Below are 15,564 nucleotides of genomic sequence, written 5' to 3' on the forward strand. Positions count from 1 at the left end.
CACCCAAGTGTCGGAGTCGAGACGGAAGGAACGTTGGCGCTCCTGCCGCGGAGCAGACGGACCCATCATCAAAGTCTCGTGCCCCTGGCGGACGGCGGATATCAAGAAGCGCACTCGCCCTCTCATCGTCCTTCCCATTTCCCCGTTCTAGATATGAGGAATCCGAAATCCTCTTACTTTTGCAAAGACTACAGAGACGGCAGGTCAACTGCACGGACAGCGTGTCGAGAAGCGGGAAGATGTCCTTTGGATGCGCACCCCCACCGGTTCGCCTGTAAGGTCGAAATCTTCTCGAACTTGCAAGTGCTGCGAGAAGATCCAAGTGCTCATCTGGAGCAAGGGCTGGTCACAGAGATCAGGGCTTGGAGCAAGGACTCAAATTCACATGTAATGTCGTATGGTCTGAAAGGCTGAAAGGTCCTTGGATCCTCTACCTCAAGGACTCCACCAACGAGGGCTATATAAACAAGAAGATGCCTGTACGTTTAACCCGAGCCGGATGACCGGGGCATCAAGGGGCTGATGCTTCATCTCTTTGTTGGGTCCCTTGTGCCTAGATGCCCGGCCAATGAGGGTATTGTGATACCTGCAACCTTTCAAGTTCCGTGTAGTAGCTTTATCGAATGCACGATGGATTTTCCTTGACCTGCTCATCTTAGTGGAGCAACATGGCTTGAAATTAGATCGCTAGCCTTTTAGGCTGATTAGCCCGCAAGTTGCGGCAATACTTTCGTTTGAGTGTACTATTTCGGCGCCTCTCCGACATGGGTCTGTATTTGAAAGAGCACGCATAGCTGTGCTGTATTCCATCAAGTCATTAGCGAGCTGGTACGAGTAACTTGACGGTGAACACCTACCTCTATCCCGCTGTCGGGCTCCGCGGTCGACTCAAAGCAGAATTCTACCTAGGACCGCTCGCCTCGTCAGCAACTTGACTTGGATGGTGTCGCCGGAATTAGACTTACCGGGCCATCTTTCCGAATTGCCTCGTCCAAGGTAATCAGCAGCTTTCTTTGAGGAATCTTTGGATTCGGATGCTATGGTAGGGTACTCGCATCAGCCAACCGCCTACTACTGGAGCGTTCATAGGGAATTGCTTGTTATGTAACCCAGAATTGGACCATCGCAAGACCAGAAGTACTCATACCTGAATCCTCCAGACAGTGTTTCTTTCCGACCCGCAGGTACGAGCGCCATTACCATCACTCCAGCGCTCGCAAACAAGGTCGTCTTTTTTGTTTAGTTCCAGAAGACGGTCGTACGACTAGAAGAGTTAGCAGATTTCCAAAAGAGCCACGATCTCTTAATTCATGTATGATCCTTGTAGGATCTGCATACCAAGGTCTGGCAAGATTGCTTCTCAGCATTACGATAGTATTCCGATATGCCCTGTGCTAGAGCAGGACCACAAAGAGCCAAGAATACAAGGGGGCTATACTTCATTGTTGATATCGTGTTTGAAATGGTCATCTGCACAGAGCGATGGGATTGAAAGATGGGTAGTTTGAATGCTAGCATTGAAAGCTTAGCATCCCCCGATATGGGCGTGCTTATATGCTGAGAATTTCTCAGACGACTCGATGATTTCACAAGCGTGCCGGGCATGTTCCCGTGCCAAGACGAGGAGAAAAGTCACGACAAACGCGCTCATCAAGCACAACACCTAGTCCATTACGCAAGCCTCAGGTTTACTACTAGCCGACATGCTGTACGACGCATGGGCCTCACGAATGCTGGATATGTAATGGATTTCCCAATGCAGCTCGTATGGAGCACGTTGTAATATATTTATTCTTGCAAACAAATGTTTGAATCGTGTATTGCCAAGGGTCCATACGCCTATTCATGCAGCTTGCTGCGCTTCACAGCGACGACATACTATGTTGACGCGGTATAAATACCTACAGTGGGAATCTTATTACCCTGTCACTGTATCAATGTAATGGTCAATGCATCAACTCAATTCTCCAACGCGGTTGGACCATGGCACAACAAGGCGAAAGCAAACGCCAGAGGCCGTCAGATTAAAGCATAGAAATCGTCGCGGTACAGAAACACAAGGGCGGTGTTCTGGCGTATGGGACCATGCCAGCAAGCAGGGCAAAGCTGACGCGTTGGCCGTGACGTCTATTTACTTGGCCCGGTATATATCGAGTGAATGAAGGATGAGTCGTCTGGCTCTCGTGGATCCATCCATGGTCGAATCGTCCAGTTCTGCACTACCGCAAGGAAGAGAACAACCGGCATGCTGTACTGCGGGGAGACGGATGATGGGACGCACAGGAGACGATGAGAGGCGGAACCAATCATCAGGCTTACGGAAGACCGTGTATGCGTTGCTCGGCCTGCTCCAAGGGGAACGAAGCGGAACGAAGCGTAGCTGGATATTTTAGAACCACGGTTATTTCCGTCCCCGACATCGGCGGAACTGGCTGAGGCCAATCCGTCCCGACACCGGCGGAACTTGCCGAGGTCAAAGATTACGTCACTGGAGTTTTATTCCTGGAAAGATACGGAGTGCACATTACGGAGTACACATGGACCGAAGGTCGTAAACCGTCCACTCAGGAAGCCGGGGCAGGGGAGGGGAAGCTACGCGGTACCACGGCCAGGGCACCCAGGCAGGCCAATCTCACTCCTCTTGACACGGCTCAACGAGGCAGTCATCTCGACTCCAGACAGACCAACGTGGTGTCCCCGCGAAAGACGGCCCCCCCCGGTTCCGTCTACGCCTTGATGCGCAAAACAGCCTTGCCAAAGTTCTTCCCCTCAAAGATGCCCACCAGCCCCTCGGCCGCGTGGTCGATGCCCTCGGTATACGACATCTTGGCCTGGACGCTGCCGTCGGCGAGCCACTGCTGCAGCTTCTCCTGGTGCTCCTGGTAGTAGGCGGGGCCGAAGTCGGGATTGGTGACGATGAAGCCCTGCACGGTGAGCTGCTTGGTCACGACGAGCATGAGGTTGCGGACGCCGTAAGCCTGGCCCTCGATGTTGTACTGGCTGATCTGGACATGCGCATCGTTTAGCCGCTGTCCGCCCAGAGCCCAGGGAGCCGCCCAAGGAGCAGGGAGAAAACCTACCATGCCGCAGGCGACGACTCGCCCAAAGTCGTTGAGGCTGTCGAGAGCCGCCTCGAGGTGCTCGCCGCCGACATTCTCGTAGTAAATGTCGATGCCGTCGGGCGCGAGGCGCTTCAGCGCATCGCCCGGCCTCTCCTTCTTGTAGTTGAAGCCGGCGTCGAAGCCGAGCTGCTCGGTGATGAAGTCGAGCTTCTCGTCCGAGCCAACGGACCCAATGACCTTCAGGCCCTCCTTCTTGGCGATCTGGCCGACGAGCTGGCCGACGAGCTGGCCGACGGCCCCGGCGGCCGACGAGACGAAGATGGTCTCGCCCCTTTTGGGCTTGCCGATCCTGTGCAGGCTGGACCAGGCAGTCAGGCCGGGCATGCCCAGGGCACCGGTGAAGAGAGACAGGTCCAGGTTGTGCGGGTTGTGCACCTTGACGAGGCCCTTGACGTCCGCGAGGGCGGCGTACTCGGCAATGGGAGCATGGGCCTTGACGATGTCGCCGGGCTTGAAGTCGGGGCTGTCGCTCTTGAGGACCCTGCCCACCGTGTCGTTTTCAATGGGGTTGTTGGGCACAAAGGCCGGCGAGTACGACTCGATGCTGGGGTCGCGCATCTTGGGGCGCAGATAGGGGTCCAACGAGGCGTAGAGGATCTCGACGATGAGGCCGCCCTTGGGTGGCTCCTCGAGGTCCATGTCGCGCGTCTCAACGACGAGGTCCTTCCCGGGCACGGGGAGGCCCTTGGGCACCTGCTTGTAGACGAGCGTCTTGTTGGGAACCATGGCGACGGGACAAGAGGACCGGTGGTTTCGTGGTTGTCGGCTATGATGGGCTGCAAGATTGGCGAAAAGGAGCTTGCGGCGTTGAAATACTCTTCTCGAACAAAACGAGCACGCCGAGTGAGCGAAATAGTGGCGTCATCTTTCATCATCCGCATGTGTCCAACCGCTACTCCGTACGTCGGCAACGATGCCGTATCCTATATCCCGCGTCGATTTATAATCTGTCTTGTCCCTCAAAACGCCACCGGGGGCAGAGATGCCGAGGTTGACTCCGCTTTTTCGTCTCGCAAAGTTGTCGCATAGGATACGGAGTATAAGGTGGCATGCCGCACAAAATAGGTGGCGTGGCCACGCCCGTTTTTTGGTGTGACAAAAGTCGCCAGCCACAGGCAGAGGAGGCGTTTTTGGCCCGACTTGATGCTCGGTTTGTCAGGCCTCGGCTTTGTAAGGCGGAAGTGATGCGCCGTGAGGCAGAGATGCGTTTCCAGCAGAGAAGACAAAGACCTGGGCGGGTGATGGATGGCCCATGGGTTCGAGGCACCGAGGAGCCTTCATGGCGTCACGACGGCATTTTTTCGCCTCGCACCATCTCATCCCGGCTGCATCAATTCTGTCGTCACCCGCGGCGAAGCTCTGCTGAGTCTTGGGGCGCCCCGAGGCCATATCGGCGAGCCACGGCTGGGAGCCGCTCGCCTTACACTCCACGGTTGGAAGACCCTTGTTTGGCGAGACTGGATGACCGCGAGGTTTCTGCCCTCTGCGTCGACTTCTTCCCCGTGACATGCGGTCCATGTGTTGCCGACAAGACGAGCACATATCGTGTCGTCAGGGTCAAGTGACAAGTCCAACATGTGAGCCGGCGGCGTGAAGATGCTGATTCTCGGGGGCACCTGTCCGTACGGCGAGTCCACGCCACGCCGCTGCTCTCCGCGTCCGGGTCGAGCAGGACGCGACACAGGCACAGGCGCCAGAAGCTAATGGGAATGGCGTGCGTGGGTGTGCCGTGCCGCAAGGCAACCTGCTCTGCTCAACCATGTACAGCTCGTGTCATGTCACTCACCATGTGCACGCCTACGATCCAGCACACGCAACTGCTCCGTCTACGGCGGTATATTACATCGTGGCACACGATGGCCTGGTAGTTACACCTCCGTCCTCAGGGGCCAGGGCCAGGGCCCGCCAACGTCAACGCCCGGCACGTCTCCTCGGCGGCGGCGCGTCCGGTACAGTTTAGAGCCAGCACAGCGCGGCGGTCGATGGCCAGGCCAAGCCGGATCCTTGCCACAAGCAAGGCGGGTCTCAGGAATGACTTGTCTGGATCCTGTAGAACTGAACCGACGTGGGAACATCCCCCTGGTTGTAGTTGCCGGCCTTGAAGTAGCTCCTGGGAGCATCCAAGTCGTACGTGCTCAGCGTCTTGAAGGCCCTGCCGTCGATGCCGACGGAGAGCCTGTTGCCCTCGTAGCGGAGCTCGTACGTGAACCGCCGACCCCTGGGCACGTGGTCGACGGGGGTACGCTTCTGCCCGCAGGTCCGGCACGTGTTGACGCCCACGGCCAGGTCGCCGGCGGAGTTGTAGTACAGCTCCGCGACGGGCTTGGACGAGACGGAATCGTCAATGTGGATCTGGCCGATGCAGATCTCGCCGTCGTTCCGAGTGACCCTGAGGTCGGCAACCAGACGGTTCGTCTTGGCCCTGGGGTCCCACGAGGCCGGCCTGGTCTCGCGCAGCTCGGTACGGCAGTGCTGGCTGTTGGGCGTGGTGACGCATTTGCCGGACGATGGGCCGCCGGGCACCTCCATGACGAGGGCGTCGCCCCTCATGTAGAAGAATTCGCTGGAGTAGCCGCTGCAGAGGTTCGAGGACGAGATTTCCGTCGGGTGGCCCCTGGTGCCCGTGGGAAGCTGCAGCTTCCACTTGGACAGGTCCAAGTCGCCGCCGCCGCAGGTTGCGCGGGCGTCCCGAGTTGCCGGAACGGCGGCGGCGTCGGCGTGGGTGAGCAAGAGGGACGTGGTGGCGATGGCGATGGCGATGGCGCCGGGTGAGAGGTGCATTGCGGCGGACTGAGAGATGGGAGATTGTTTGGGGCGAGGTGTATTTTGGCGATGTGAAGCTGCGGTGGATTGGGCTGGCTGTGATGATCAAGAGTCAAGACGATGGACTTTTTCATATAACATGTAAAGAATCTCAGTTACACAAGGCTTGAGGCATGTCTAGATATATACATCCTCAGTGGTGATCTGGACTGACAGAAGCATCTCCCATGCTGAAACGAGTTCTATACGTGGGAGAGTGGATGGATGATGAATCACGACTGTAAGCTGAGTCACTGGTGGCTTTGGAGATTCGGCACTGCTCCTTGGTGGGAAAATGGAATCCCGCACGTCATGAAACATCGTCGCCGCTGTGCGTCTTACGAGAGCGCACCCATCACGCTGCAGCACTTCGACATCTTGTCCTTGGTAGTTCGTCCATGTTGGGGCACCCAGACAGGGGTTAGGTCAGAATCTAAAAAGGAACTCAGTTCCTACGTCTCCCAATGATACCACACTGCAGATTACCCTCATCACTACCGACCGATCCAGGCTTGTTCGTGGTTTTGAACAGGTACATTATCTATCTAGAAAGCATCGCCCGTCTGGAATCCACCCACCAACACCCATGGCTTGTCGATCCTGTACTCAAGCTATCCCCCGTTTCGATTTCGAGTGAGTTGATCAGTGGCACAACTTTTCATTCAGCATTCCCTAAAATGTGAGCCAGTACAGTTCTTGGTGTGTTCGACATGCCTTCCTCCGCTCATGACATCCTGCAGCGCTGCATTATGCGCATGCAACTCAAATTCCAAGCCTCACCTCTACAAGGGATTCGTGGAACCAAGTTTACATGACGAAAAGCAAGTTCGTATCTGCAACAGTGTGAGTATTACCATCCGAGGGGCGACGAATCGCCCGAGGTCAACGTACCCAGTGGGTGGCTGCATGACAGCTGGGGCTTCTGAGTGTACTTTGACGCCAGGACATCGCGAATGCTGTTCAGAAGTTCCACGTAACTCTGCCTGGGATTCTGTTTCAGGGCGGTAATGAAAGCCCAGGACATGGCTCCTGTCGCCTGGTTGGCGATTGTGGCATCGGCACTGCGACATATGGGTCAATACCTGTCATGACCATGGCGGCTCACAATTCGGTTTCGTCGTGCACTCACGATGTCTGGTCATCCTTGCTTCCCGACCACATGATGACATCAGCAGGCGATGTGCGAGTGTCCTTGGTCTTGTTGTATGCATCATCCCCCTTGAACGCCGACTTTGCAAAGCCAAAGACGGTGCTTGCGACGCCCGCCATGTCGCCACGCGCGTAGGATCCCAGCGCACTAAGAAGACCCTGGCCAGCTTCCTTGGCAAGGTTGGGCTCCTTCAATACGCCCTTGGTGGAATAAACGTACGGCAAGTCCATTGCGGTGGCCGAGTGGCAAGAGTCAAAAATGGCCGTCAGACGAACACCTGGTTGGAGGGGTTTGACCAGGCGGAAGTGAATTTCGTCATCAACAATGTGTCCGGCTTGCTGATGGTCGACGGGGTAAATGACCTCGTCAAAGCCATCGTCTTCGTCACCATCGAGATCCTCGGTCTGACCACCGTGGCCTGATATGGGCCACTGTAAGCGCTCAAAGGAAACAAACAACACGAGACATGCATTCAGACTCACCAGAGTAGTGGAAGAACAGGGCGTCGTTGGGGCGAGCATCCTTGACAAGCCATCCCATGGCGCGAGTCATGTTGGCCTTTGTAGGTCGCATAACGGGGTTCTGTTGATCATCGGTCAAAATGACCATGTCCTCCCGCTTGTATCCATATCTTTCGACCAAGAAATTCGACACATTATGGACGTCGTTGATACACCCGCGGAGCTCTCCCTTTTGCCCAAAGTAGTTGATTCCGATCAACAAGGCCTTTCGACGACCAGTACAGTTGGAGTACTGGAATGTGTAGCCTTGAGGAGCACCGTGGCCAAACTGCTGGGGAGCCGTGGGAGGAGGAGGGCCGGCCTGCGCGCGGTAGGCATAGTTGCCTCCTTGCATGGGATAGCCGTAAGCATCGTAGCCCGGCGGTGGTGGATCGGCGGGCGGAGGCCGAGCATACTGAGGCTGGGGGCTATGGCCGTAGGGACCGGACGGCGGACGCGGGCCCGGAGGCGGAGGACCGTAGTTTCCCTGAGGCGGACCGTAATTTCCAGGAGGCGGTGAATTGTACTGTCCCTGCGGAGGACCATAATTACCCTGAGGAGGGCCTTGAGGGGGGCCGCCGTAGTTGCCGTAGCCGTAGCCGTAGCCAGGACCTTGGCCAGGAGGGAAGCCCCCTCCACCACCGTGATGCTGCGCGGCACCGTAATGGCCTCGACCGGGATAACCAGACATGCTGCGTTTGCGATGTATGTGCGCGTGCGTGGTTGAGAAAAGGGACGGAAGGAGAATGCGCGGCGACGTCAAGTGCTCGAAGGCGTAGTGAAGCGCCGAAAAGACTCGAGTGGATCTAGGCGATACGAGGGAAGATTGTCAAGGCCTACAGCAACGAGTAGATGGGGTTTGCAAGGTGCGCCGTCGAGTTTGAAGCCTGACTGGCGCCGCGCGAACGAGTTGTTGAAGTGTGGGCGCGGGCGCGGCGAGGTCCAGGATGACAGCCGAATGAGTGTTTAGATGTCGACAGACGACGACGTGAGCAGCAGGCCGGGCGAAGACGAAGACGCAGACGCAGACGCAGACGCAGACGCAGACGCAGACACCGGGGGGCCGGCGCAGGGAGGAGGAAGAGAAGGCAATGCTCACGGGGTCTCGCGGTTAAGGGAAGCCAGAAGAAGTTGGTGGATGCAAGCAGGTGACATGACGATGCCCCCGAGTTGACAGCGAAGCGACGCGGATGGCGGCAGCAGCAGCGGCAGCAGGTGGTTGCCCCGCCCCCACCCACCAGATCCACACATCGAGTTGCAGCAGTGTCTTGGGGAAAGCGCTGCACAGCCCCGTCCACACCGTGCCAACCAGCCGAGCGTGTGCACGCACGGCGCGGGATCAAAGGCAGGGAAGGCGCGCTCCCGAGGACTTGGCGGTACGGAGTGCTCCGGATGTACTCCGTACGTGACCACGAGTCCACAACACCAGAGGTGCCCACCTACGGGGTACCTGGACGGAAGTACTACGTACCTAGCAACGGGTACGTCGCTCCGCGATCAGTCCTTGCTTGCTCTGCCCAGATGGGCTGCTGCCTTGCGAGTTGCCGCAGCCGACAAATCGTCGTCGTCCGATGCTCACCCAGCTCATTCTCTTTGTCTGCCTTTCCACTGCACTGCGACCAGCCACCAGACTTAACCGCCGACTGCTCCCATGCCCCAGGAGGTGCCACCTCATCTTTGTTCCAAGGCTGCGCTTGCCCAGTGGATCTGACAAGAAAATGTTGGATGCTGATTCAGGAGAGGAGCAGCCGACACCACGCAGCCGTGGAAGCCGTCAACTGGTTTCCGCCGCCGTCATGATAACCGATGGAGCGGCCCGTTTATGAGAGCTGCAGCAGGACCAGCATGGCTGACCCCTCGTCCAAAAAGTCTTCCAACCAAGACTGACCACGCAGTCTGGGAGGGATCCAACAGGGGGGTTGAGGACATGAGTTAACACTCTTGATCTGTTTCCCTGGATCCTGCGTCCCTTCGGTCAGCTCTGACTTTTTCACCCCCCTTCATTTATTTTCTGCCTCGGGCGTGGTGCTAAGTCGACATTGTTTGCACGACGCGCCGTTGACAATGTCGGTCCAAGGCGTGACCAGCCAGTTCGGGGATATGGGATTTGGTGGTCCGCCTCCTGGTTTGTCTATTCCTCGACGCACGCAAGTGTTGCTGCCACTCACCTTACTTACCGTGGATTAAATAGCAGGTGACAACTATGGAGGCCATGGCCAGTACAGCGCAAACCAAGGTGGTCCTGCGCCTCCGCAGCCTGCCTACCAACCACCATCCGACAAGCCACCACTGCCTCGGGGATGGACCCCCTACTTTGACCAGCAGCATCAACGCTGGTACTATGTAGAGGAGGGGACGGGCAGGACCCAGTGGCAAGCACCCGGGTACAATCCACCACCGATGCAGAGCCCTTCCGCTCAGGGAGGTTACGGTCCTCCCAGCGATCTTCCTCCAAGCGGAGGAGCTTACAATGGGGATGGTCAAGGACAGACCAAGGGTGACAAGTACGAAAAGAAAGGAAGCGGCACGGGAGGCCTGATCCTTGGCGCTGCTGGTGGTCTTGCCGCTGGCGCCATTGGCGGAGCTGTTCTGCACCACGCCCTCCACGATAGTGACAGCGACAGCAGCGATGACGAGAGACGCAATCATCAGCCATACGCTGCTTCCGCCGCCGCCTCAGCAGCAGGACCGTCTGTGACCAACATCTACAACACGGAATACGTCGCCTACGACCAGCCCCCTCCGGCAATGTACGTCGCAGACCGCTTTGACAGCGACCGGGAGTCTCTGGACGAGGCTCGGGCGGACGTCCACGACGCTCGTGCAAAGTACCAGCAGGCACTGGAGGATGCTGCTAGCTCCAGTGCTAGCAGCAGTGAGAGAGAAGAGCTGGAGGAGGCTCGAGAGGAGCTGTATGAAGCCGAGGAGGAATACGCAGAGGAGTGCGATGAGTATTATGACGACTGAGGGCTTCATGCTCTGGCTGTGCAGCATACGTGATGCCAGCCACTGACCTCTTGACGACCAAACCATGGACAAGCTTGTATCAGGTCAGAATTCAGACGGAACCAGTACAATCCAGTTGAAGGGAAAGCGTACAATGACAGCATGTCCTTTGACCCCTAGTCTGTCGCCCGCATCGTGTCTGTGAGACGCCGGGTCGTGTAGATTGTTGACACTGTTGAATATCGAAAGGCTGTGGAATCTTGTTCCTTTCCCAAATCAGGACCGGCATGCGTACACACCAGCTGAGTAGCGTATGGCTCGGGCTCGGGCCGTCTCTTCTAATGGACAAGCATCAAACGAACAAAAGTAGCCCAGCACGCTGTCCAGGGGGCCTTTGGCAAGCTGGTTCGTACTCGGCGCCGCGCTTCCCGATGCGAATACGAAACGGGGGTCCATCCACCGACCCATCGCCAGTGTCACCGCCAAGCGCGTGGGACGAAACAATCACAGCGCAGCGCAGCGCCGCGCCTCCAACAAGGCAGCGAGCTGCCTGTACAAGTACGTAGCACGCGAGCCCGCCCAGGACCGCGCCGCACAATCCCATCCTCTCTCCCGCCCGTCGTGCGCACCCGACACAAAGGAGTGAAATGGCACTGCATGGCAAGGTCGTCCTCATCACCGGCGCCGGCGGCGGCCTGGGCCAGCAACTGGCGAGAACATACCTCGACGCAGGCGCCAGCATCATCATCAGCGACGTCAACGAGGCGCGGCTCGCGAGCGCGCGGCGGGAATTCGCCGCTCCCCACCCAGACAAGGTCCTCGTGGTCGAGGCCGACGTGGCGGACGAGCCGTCGGTCTCGCGGCTCGTGGCGGCGGCCGTCCGGGAATTCAGCCGCCTCGACGTAGTGGTCAACAACGCCGCCGTCATGGACAGGTTCGAGCCCGCAACCGCCTGCAGCAAGGCCACGTGGGACGCCGTCCTGGCCGTCAACCTCACCGGCCCGTTCCTCGTCACCAAGCACGCCGTGGCGCAGATGGAGCGGCAGCAGCCGCCCGGCGGGCTCGTCGTCAACGTCGGCTCCAACGCATCCTTCAAGGGGCTCTCGGGCGGCGTCGCCTACGTCGCGTCCAAGCATGGGCTCGTCGGCCTCACCAGGAACACGGCCAGCTCGTACGGCGACAGGGGCATCTACGCCGTCGCCCTGCTGCTGGGCTACATGGAGGAGACCAACATCCGGGACGCGTTTGCCGGCGGTCTCCACGACGGCGGGCTGGGGCGGATGCATCAGACGCAGCCGGACATGCGGCCTGTCCCGACAGATCATGTGGCTCGGTATGCGCTGTTTCTGAGCGACAAGGACACCGCGCGGAGTGCGAACGGGAGCTGCATCGTCATCAACGGCAACTGGCCCGAGGCGTAGTGTACGGTTGGCACCTTGGCACATCTGGGCAGGATTCGAATTATGTATATTAGGCTCCCGCCATCATGCTAGCACGGAGACTCTGCGTGTCTTTTTTACATCGGCTGGGCATTGTTCTGGCCTTCTTTCTTTCTTTCCTTCTTTCTTTTTTGCCTCTTGTCAGTTTCACAAGAACGCCTCCCATCTTCGGTCGATTTGTTTTCTCCGAACCTACACGCACATTCGTTAGCTTGCTGGACTTGCTGTGCCACGCCGTCGTGACGGAATCGTAGCGTCAGACATACCACGGGTGCCAGGAAAATCACGCCGGCAAACAGTGCCAAAACCGTGCCCACCAAGGTCACCTTGTTGAAGCCCTTGCCCAAAATGTCAAACACGCCGCTGGGGGCAGCGCGCGTTCCAAAAATGTCCACACCATAGGCGAAGAGCAAGCTGGTGCTCTCGACGGCGGCCGGCGTTGCGAGAATCTCTCGCACCCCGAGCACGTCCAGCTCGTGTGAGACGATGCCCCGTCCGTCAATCTCGAATTGCGGAGTGTACCTTGTCAAGGCCTCTGCTTCCATCTCGGCCGAGGTAGGATCCCGGTCGACCGGACGGCGAGGATCAATCACGTGTCTTGGCACCGCGAGGATGCTGTTGCTGTCCGGCAGGTACGCGAGGAGCTGGCGGCTAGTGATTCCCTGCCGGGTCTGGGTGACAGACAGAGACGTTAGCCGCTCAGAGAAGACGTACGCTTGCGAGACCACGTGAGGCAGAGGAACGCCGGTAGGGGCGTCGACCGGGTTGAGAGAGGAGAACTCTGCGGCGTCCCCGAGCGGACCACGGTCATTGGGTTCGGGCGATTCGTACAGATCCGAGACGGCGACGTGGAACCCCTTGATTCTTCGGTCGGCACCATCGTCGACGGCGTAGTCGCCGAAAAAAGTGCAGGCATACCAATTTTCCGCCATGGCGCAGCATGGGCTCTTGGTGCTGTCCACGCCGTTGTAGACCTGGGATGCGAGAAGTTGGCCGGAAATAATATCCAACAAGTGAACCGACAGGGTGTTCGTTGCCTCTTCGATGGCGGCCACCACAATGGTGTTGGGGTTTAAATACTTGTACGCCACCTTGCGATCTCCGAGAACACGGCCAATGGAGGAAATGGGATCGTGGCTGGGCCGGGTGGCGATGTCGACTATCCTTTGGCCCTTGCTGACGTGGAAGTGCCAAATATCATCCTTGATGACTTCTCCACCTTTGGCAATAAACTTGACGCCTTTCACCCCGAGACTGCCATCGCGGAGGACAACGGTATCATTGGGCAGGGTTCCGAGGGGCATGGTTGGGACGGGAAGTCCGTTTGCGCCAAGCGGAAGCAGCCAACGGCTAGCTCCATCGTCAATGACGGCAGTGGAAGCAACTTTGGTGAAAGACCCCGCCTGTTGGACTTTCAGAATCTTGCCGGTGGCGGACTCGATGGTGGCATACTCGCCGTTTGATCCTACAACTGTCACCACGCCCTCGGCATCCTTGGTCGCGATGCCCCTGATGACGAGCGATTCGCCGGGGGACACGTTGAAAACAGCCCGCGACCACAACATCTGGCCATGGTGGCCAGTATCGAGACCGTAGAAGCGACCTCGGCTCGTGGCCACGACGACAAGCTTGCTGAATCCAAACGTATCGCGATGCGGCCCATCCCTGTGGCCGCTGAGATCGGCGCCAAAGACGCCATCGAGGATGCGCTGAGGGAGGCCAGCAAGATAAGCAGGGAGATGAGCCAAGTCGGTAACATGCCTGTTCACGCGGTGAAGATAGGCCGTAACAGGATTGGCATGCGCCTCCTCGGCCAGCACTTGGGCCAGTCTCTCTGCCTCGGGGATTTCAGCCCAGACAGCCGCGACGGCGCCGGAGAGGCCCTCGGGGCGAGTCCAGTCGATCTGGCCGTTCTTGGTGAGAACCCAGTCGTCTCCATCGGTAACGGCTGCAGAGCGAATGGCAAACTCCTTTCCACCGGCCTTCTTAATGACTTCAGACACCGCGTGGACAGCGACGTGGCCGTCCGTGGACTTGCACGGCCAGCGGGCAAGGAGGCCATGGGACTCGGAGGATACAATGGAGATTTCATCGGCGGTGATGCGAGTGAAGTAGACATTGGCAGCATCCGAGCTGGTGGAAAACGCCCCAGGACCTTCGACATGTGGCAGTTCATATGCCCTGGAGACGTGTCCGCTCTTGAGATCGGTATGGTAGACCTGGGCCTTGTGGCCGTTCCTGGTGCGAATGTGCAGCAAGAAGTGAGGTAGGGACTGGAGGAGATGGGGGGCATGGACGCGAAGAGACTCGGTTCCGTCGGGGAGAGCAAATTCCTGCTTATTCTTCATGCCCAGCACATTGAAACTAAGCTTGGCGAGGTCCCTGCTTGCCCAGGCGGCAATGGGTGCCGCCGAGTTGGCGCCAACGAACATGACCTGTTCAGGGCCGTGGATGTCACACTTGTTGCCGACCGACCAGTGATCAAGCCGGGTGCCAGCGGCCGTGTCCAAAGCGGTGACCTTGAGGCTGTAGGAGCCGGGCGAGCCGTGCAGACTGAGCAGATAGATGTTGGCTATGTTTGTGGAAACCTGGACGGGCAGGTCCTTGCTCGTCTCGCGGAACTCCCACACGACTGAGCCGATGGCGCCGTGTAACCGTCGGAGGACCGTCACGCCGTCCTCGTCGAACAAAACGAGGACGTCTTTTCTCGGGGTTTCGGTCAATTCCAGGATTTCGAGGTCCTTGACGACGCCCTTGAATTCCGTGGTCCAGATATTTCGGCCGGTCAGAGCATTCCAGGCTTGGACCTTGGATCCGTGAGCCGACGCGACCCAATTCTCGCCTTCGGGAGCTCTGAGATGGCCGCCCCCGTTGGCAATTCCATCACTGATGTGCTGACGCCATACCAACTCGCCGTTGCTGGGATTGATGGCGCCAACGACGCCCACGTCGCCGAGGGTGTAGAGCAAGCTGGCCTTGTCGTCCTTGCGTGGTCGGTGGAAGAAGGTAGTCTCGACCTGGGGCAGGCCGACGAGGGAGTAGTGGAAGTCGATGTCGCCGACTTCATCCTGGAAGACTGCGCCTGCGAGCGACGACAGGCCCAGCAATATGGCCGATTGGAGAGTGCGCCGCATGTCGGTAATGAGCGGTGGACGGCGACGTCGTGCTTGCTTGAGCTCCGTCCCAAGCTGGCGGCAGATTGGCGTCGCATGGCCGGGAGCTATTGCTGAGTCAGCACAAGCTGTGTAGGGTAGCCCCCAACGTCAGACTGCGCAGGAAGCAAGAGTTGGCGATATTTATCTGGGGTTGAGATGGCTCTGCGGCAAAAAGAAGAGAAAGAAAAAAAAGACAGCAATGAAACCTCAAGTGCTTTATCCCAATAATGGTTTGTACCGCGGGAGCATCTATGAAGCTGTGCCCGCGCTCGGGTGAAAAGAAAAGATGTCTCTTCTCTGCCAGAGGCACCTTGTTCCTTTTTCCCTCATTTTTTCCCAAAGAACATAAGACAGACACGGAGAGCCCAGAAAAAGTCAAATAGTGCGCCCATTTGTGAGTCGAATAAACCAGGTCGGCACTGTCATTTTTAGCCTTGAATCGTCCTGTAG

The 15,564-nt window shown here is 58.0% G+C and overlaps 6 protein-coding genes across 6 annotated transcripts; 2 read left to right on the top strand and 4 right to left on the bottom strand.

Annotated features, from left to right (window-relative positions):
- Positions 1–2,726: 2,726 nt before the first annotated feature.
- On the bottom strand, positions 2,727–3,848 carry MAM_00302 (NADP-dependent leukotriene B4 12-hydroxydehydrogenase; the record flags this gene model as incomplete). Its single annotated transcript, XM_040819101.1, has 1 exon — positions 2,727–3,848. One exon carries the CDS (start codon positions 3,846–3,848, stop codon positions 2,727–2,729), a length of 1,122 nt encoding a protein of 373 aa, XP_040682366.1.
- Positions 3,849–5,147: 1,299 nt separating this feature from the next.
- MAM_00303 (alginate lyase) lies at positions 5,148–5,903 on the bottom strand (the record flags this gene model as incomplete). The annotated part of the gene is made up of 1 exon (XM_040819102.1): positions 5,148–5,903. The coding sequence occupies one exon, from the start codon at positions 5,901–5,903 to the stop codon at positions 5,148–5,150; it is 756 nt and encodes a 251-aa protein (XP_040682367.1).
- Positions 5,904–6,731: 828 nt separating this feature from the next.
- Positions 6,732–8,265, bottom strand: MAM_00304 (metacaspase CasA; the record flags this gene model as incomplete). Its single annotated transcript, XM_040819103.1, has 4 exons — positions 6,732–6,757; positions 6,816–6,985; positions 7,054–7,492; positions 7,557–8,265. 4 exons carry the CDS (start codon positions 8,263–8,265, stop codon positions 6,732–6,734), a joined length of 1,344 nt encoding a protein of 447 aa, XP_040682368.1.
- A 1,373-nt stretch (positions 8,266–9,638) lies between these two features.
- MAM_00305 (WW/Rsp5/WWP domain protein) lies at positions 9,639–10,541 on the top strand (the record flags this gene model as incomplete). Its single annotated transcript, XM_040819104.1, has 2 exons — positions 9,639–9,699; positions 9,769–10,541. The coding sequence occupies 2 exons, from the start codon at positions 9,639–9,641 to the stop codon at positions 10,539–10,541; spliced, it is 834 nt and encodes a 277-aa protein (XP_040682369.1).
- Positions 10,542–11,167: 626 nt separating this feature from the next.
- On the top strand, positions 11,168–11,941 carry MAM_00306 (NAD(P)-binding domain protein; the record flags this gene model as incomplete). Its single annotated transcript, XM_040819105.1, has 1 exon — positions 11,168–11,941. The coding sequence occupies one exon, from the start codon at positions 11,168–11,170 to the stop codon at positions 11,939–11,941; it is 774 nt and encodes a 257-aa protein (XP_040682370.1).
- A 165-nt stretch (positions 11,942–12,106) lies between these two features.
- Positions 12,107–15,093, bottom strand: MAM_00307 (uncharacterized protein; the record flags this gene model as incomplete). Its single annotated transcript, XM_040819106.1, has 2 exons — positions 12,107–12,151; positions 12,226–15,093. The coding sequence occupies 2 exons, from the start codon at positions 15,091–15,093 to the stop codon at positions 12,107–12,109; spliced, it is 2,913 nt and encodes a 970-aa protein (XP_040682371.1).
- Between the last annotated feature and the right edge of the window lie 471 nt (positions 15,094–15,564).

This window comes from Metarhizium album (assembly GCF_000804445.1).
Source record: "Metarhizium album ARSEF 1941 chromosome Unknown scaffold_1, whole genome shotgun sequence".
NCBI lineage: Eukaryota > Fungi > Ascomycota > Sordariomycetes > Hypocreales > Clavicipitaceae > Metarhizium > Metarhizium album.